At 68.6% G+C, this 3,990-nt stretch overlaps 1 protein-coding gene across 1 annotated transcript in view; it reads left to right on the plus strand.

Moving 5' to 3' along the window:
• The window catches only part of LOC121818498 (collagen alpha-1(I) chain-like), a 3,259-nt gene extending 2,043 nt beyond the window's left edge, over window positions 1-1,216 (plus strand). Inside the window, exons 4-6 of the mRNA XM_042242668.1 lie at window positions 1-336; window positions 419-1,011; window positions 1,103-1,216. The exon at window positions 1-336 is cut by the window's left edge and continues 438 nt beyond it. Of these exons, the coding sequence (XP_042098602.1) occupies window positions 1-336; window positions 419-1,011; window positions 1,103-1,216 (1,043 nt within the window). The remainder of the gene's footprint in view (window positions 337-418; window positions 1,012-1,102) is intronic.
• The last annotated feature ends 2,774 nt before the right edge of the window (window positions 1,217-3,990 follow it).

Here is a 3,990-nt window from a genome sequence, read left to right on the forward strand (position 1 = left end):
CAGCGGGACCCTCCCCGACGCGAGGGGGAGGCGCGGGCCGCGGTAGGCAACGAGCGGCACACGGCCCCACCGCGGGGCTGGCGCACCTAACTCCCTCCCCTCCCACGGAGAGCGGGGAGTTCTGCTCTGCCCACGTGCTCTGGCAGTCGCCACGGTGGCCACTGCGCACTCGGGAGGGGCAGCGGCTGGGGGCTCCGGTACCCCAAGGCTCCTCTCGGATCGCTAGAGAAGGCGTTCTCACCGAGGGCGCGCCGTCCTCCCCGGACCGTCTCACCTTCGGGCCCACGGAGGCGCTCCGCCAGCCACCAGGCCTCAGCTGGGCGGGAGGGGTCTGCGGTACAGGGAAGCAGACCACCACACAGGAGCGTGTGCGCGGTCAGGGCCAGAGCAGAGCCCGCGCGTCCCGCCCCCCCGCAAGGCCTCATCCGCCAAGGCCTCCACGACGAGGGGAACAGGCACGCCTCTCCCTACCGCCTCGACCCCCCAAAAAGAGAGCCACTCGGGACACACACGCCACCGTGGCGGGGACCCAAGGGGGACACCGGGTTGAGGGAAACGACACCACCGCTCGGCCTCAGGCACCTGAGGGACGACCTGGAGCGCTCCAGGGGCACCACCGAGGGTCACACGAGGCACGCTCACACACCCGCGTGGGGCGCGCAGCGCGGCGGCGGCGGCACAGCCCTCCCCGCCACAGGGAGGGCCGCTCGCCGGGCACACGCCGAGAAGGCGAAGCGGGAGCAATCTGCTGCGTCAGAAGACCAACGGCGCCCACTGACGCCCCGAGGCAAGGGACAGCAGGAGACCGAAGATCAGGGCCGGAGGCCACACACCCAACCCCTGCCTTCCTCACCCTCCCTGATGGGCAGCGGGGGGGAAGACAAGCGAGGGGCCCCCGCGGACAGACCGAGAAGAGCGGACACGCTCACTGGGAACGCCCGCCCTCGTCTGGCACGGCTTAGGCTCGGCCCGGGAGAACACGACCACACCACATCGATCCGTGGAGCCAAGGTGGGGCGGGGGGAGGCACGGCGAGGACAGTCACCGGAGGGGCCCGCTTTAAGCCTCGCCGGCAACCTCCATCCCCCCCACCTCGCCTCAGGCGAGAGCGGCCAACGACCCCAAGAGGAGAACACCTGACACGGAGCCCACAGGGCGGGGGTCGTCCCAGCCGCCCCCAGGTGCCCACAGCGGGGGCGAGGGGCGCCCAGGGTAGAAGACCCGCGCCACCTCGCCCCGCCACCCTCGGGTCGCCCAGAGACCGGAGGTGGCACCGGGGGTCGGGTCAGCCAGACGACACCACACAGGAGCCGGCGCACAGGCCCAGGCGGGCGGCTCCAGCGGCAAGGGACGAACCGGGCACCAGCTGGCGGCCCAGAAGCCCAGAGCCCCGCGTGCGTCTAGAGACCCACAGTCCTCGGTGGCAAACACCAAAGGAGACCGTGTCAGCACTTACCTGGTGGCAAAAAAGGCCTATTAAGGGCGACGAAATGACAGCAGGCGACAGAGGAGCCCATCTACGACTCGCAGGGAGGGCCCGGAACCTTGTCCCGGCCACCTGTCCCCAACACTGCCCCATACACACCAGGCCCCGAGCTCTCGGGGGGGGGGGGGGGGGGGGGTGCGGGGGGCGGGGGTCATCTGGTCGACCGGGGGGGGGGGCGCGTGGTGGCAAAAGGGGGGGGGGGGCGCGGACACCGAGAGAGGGGGAGCTGGCCGAGGACGCCTCCCGCTTCGTCCACGCGGGTAGGTACCGGCCCGTCCGAGTCTCCGGACGGGGATTTGGCTTCGATGTGCAAAAGGAACACAGAAGACAGACCCGTCAGCGAGGCGCTTCCCACGAGACGAGCGGGCCCCGGGGCCCAGACCGTCCTAGACGGGGCACCCAGGACGGCCCGAGCCGGTCCCCACCTCCCGACTGACTGGGATTCAGGGAGTCGGAGAGGGGTGAGCCAAAGTCGCGTCCGACGACCGAGACCCACGAGGGCACGCCGGAGGGTCGAGCGCGCCCTCCCCGGCCACCCGCGGAAGCAGGGTCCGGTCCATCCACGTCTCCGGACCCGTCAGGACTTTGACAAAGAGAAAGCATGGGTGCCGGGAGACGGCTCGGGCGACCGGACCCCACGGGGGGGACCGCACACGCGCCTCCCCCGGTCAGCCCTCGGGTCCCCACCTCCGGAGCGCGACGCGGAAAACACCTCGGGCAGGAAGGACCCGAGGGCCCGGACCCAGGCGCGCCCTCCGGCGACCTCCAAGCCACCGTCCGGGCCGGTCCCCACCTCCGGAGCGGGGCCGAGGGCGAAGCACACGCTCCTGAGGGCGGCCCAGGAGGAGTCCGGACCGCCGAGCCCGAGTCCAGGCGCTCCGGGCAGGGAAGACCCTCTCCTGCCCACCGCGGCGGCCCGGCCCAGGTAGGGTCCGGCGGTCCGTCTCCGCGGCCGCAGGGGCACGGGGAGATGCTGGTCGACCCGGTCAGGCCGCCCCGCAAGCCGGCTGCGGTGCGCCGCGACGGTCACCCTCCTCAGAAACCTAGAGAACCAATCTCCGGCGACAGCAGGACTGTCCCTAGGCCTCGGCGCCACCGGGACTGTCGCCGCCAGCGTCGCCGGTGTCTGAGAGCTCTGCCTCGGGCCCAGAGGCTGAGTCACAATCCTCCTGAAGGAGGCCTCGCCGAAGCTCCAGAGGGGAGGGACACATACAAGCGGCCGCCAGGTGGCTCCCGACAAGCGACTCGAACGTCCCGAGGACGGGTGGCTGTCGCCGGCCGCTGGGGACGCCACCGCGCCGGCCGCCCAAACGCCCGAGCTCGGCCCGGAGCCTCCGCCGCCGAGCGACGCGACGCGACGCGACCCCGGCCGCAGAGGAAGGGAGAGACGCTGGGAAGGATCTCCTCAGGAGGCTGCCACGAAGGAGACTCACTCCCCCACGCGATTCCGGGGTGCTGGGGGACATTCCACGGAGACGCCGGCGGGCGGTGGGGGCTCGGGGCGGGGTCGGCGGAGAGAGGGCACCAGCGAGCGGCATCGCAGACTTCTCGGCCCCCCCCCCCGAAAGAGAGGGAGGGAGGGAGGGAGGGAGGGAGGGGCCGGCAAAGCGAAACCAAGGCGAGCGCTGCTCGGAGAACAAAGCAGGACTTTGGAAAGCAGACGCAGACAAGCAAGCCCAGGAGCAAGAAAGGAAAAGGAGGAGACACACTCGGAGCCCCCACCGAGAGAAGACACAACTCAACCTGGGTAGAGACCGTGACAAAGTCCGAAGACAACAAACCCAAGCAGGCGCCGGTGGGTGGGAAAGTGCACTTGAGGTCAGGAGAACATGGATTTCAAAACAACTGAAATGGCCACACACACCAGAATGGCAGGCAGGCGGGAGGGCGGGCGGGAGGTCTGGGGTGGCAGGGCTGCGGGGGTGGGGGTTGGGAGGGGCGGGGGGTGGGGCTGGGGGGCGGGGGGCGGGGGCGGGGCGGGGGGGCGGCTGAGGGGCGTGGAGGTGAGGAGGACCGGACCGAGTCAATAGGGATCCACTCCATAAACCCCGTGTTCCATGACAAGAGCCAGTTAAATGAATAAATAACTTTGTGAAGTCGATCAGAAAGGAAATGAAACAAAACCACCAGGCAGGAAAGTCAGGTCATAGAAGGGCTCCGGCTACAAAAAGTCAGAGAGAGGGAGAGGGAGAGGAGGAGGGAGAGGGAGAGGGAGAGGGGAGGGGAGGGGAGAGAGAGAGAGAACGCATACACGTGCGTATACGCGCGTCCATATGTATACGCACGCATATTCGCGCCTATATATACGCGCACCCATGGGTATGGACAAACACGTTCGAAGGGCATGCTCACAAACACGCATGTGTCTGTGTGCGCACGTGTGTGCCTAGGCGTTTCTACCGTATATATGCTTGCGTGTATATACGTAGACACAGGCATATATACACAGACGTACGAGGATATACACAGGTACGGATACACATGCTCATACGTGCAGATACGCT

This window comes from Ovis aries, unplaced genomic scaffold (assembly GCF_016772045.2).
Source record: "Ovis aries strain OAR_USU_Benz2616 breed Rambouillet unplaced genomic scaffold, ARS-UI_Ramb_v3.0 scaffold_946, whole genome shotgun sequence".
Classification (NCBI taxonomy): Eukaryota; Metazoa; Chordata; class Mammalia; order Artiodactyla; family Bovidae; genus Ovis; species Ovis aries.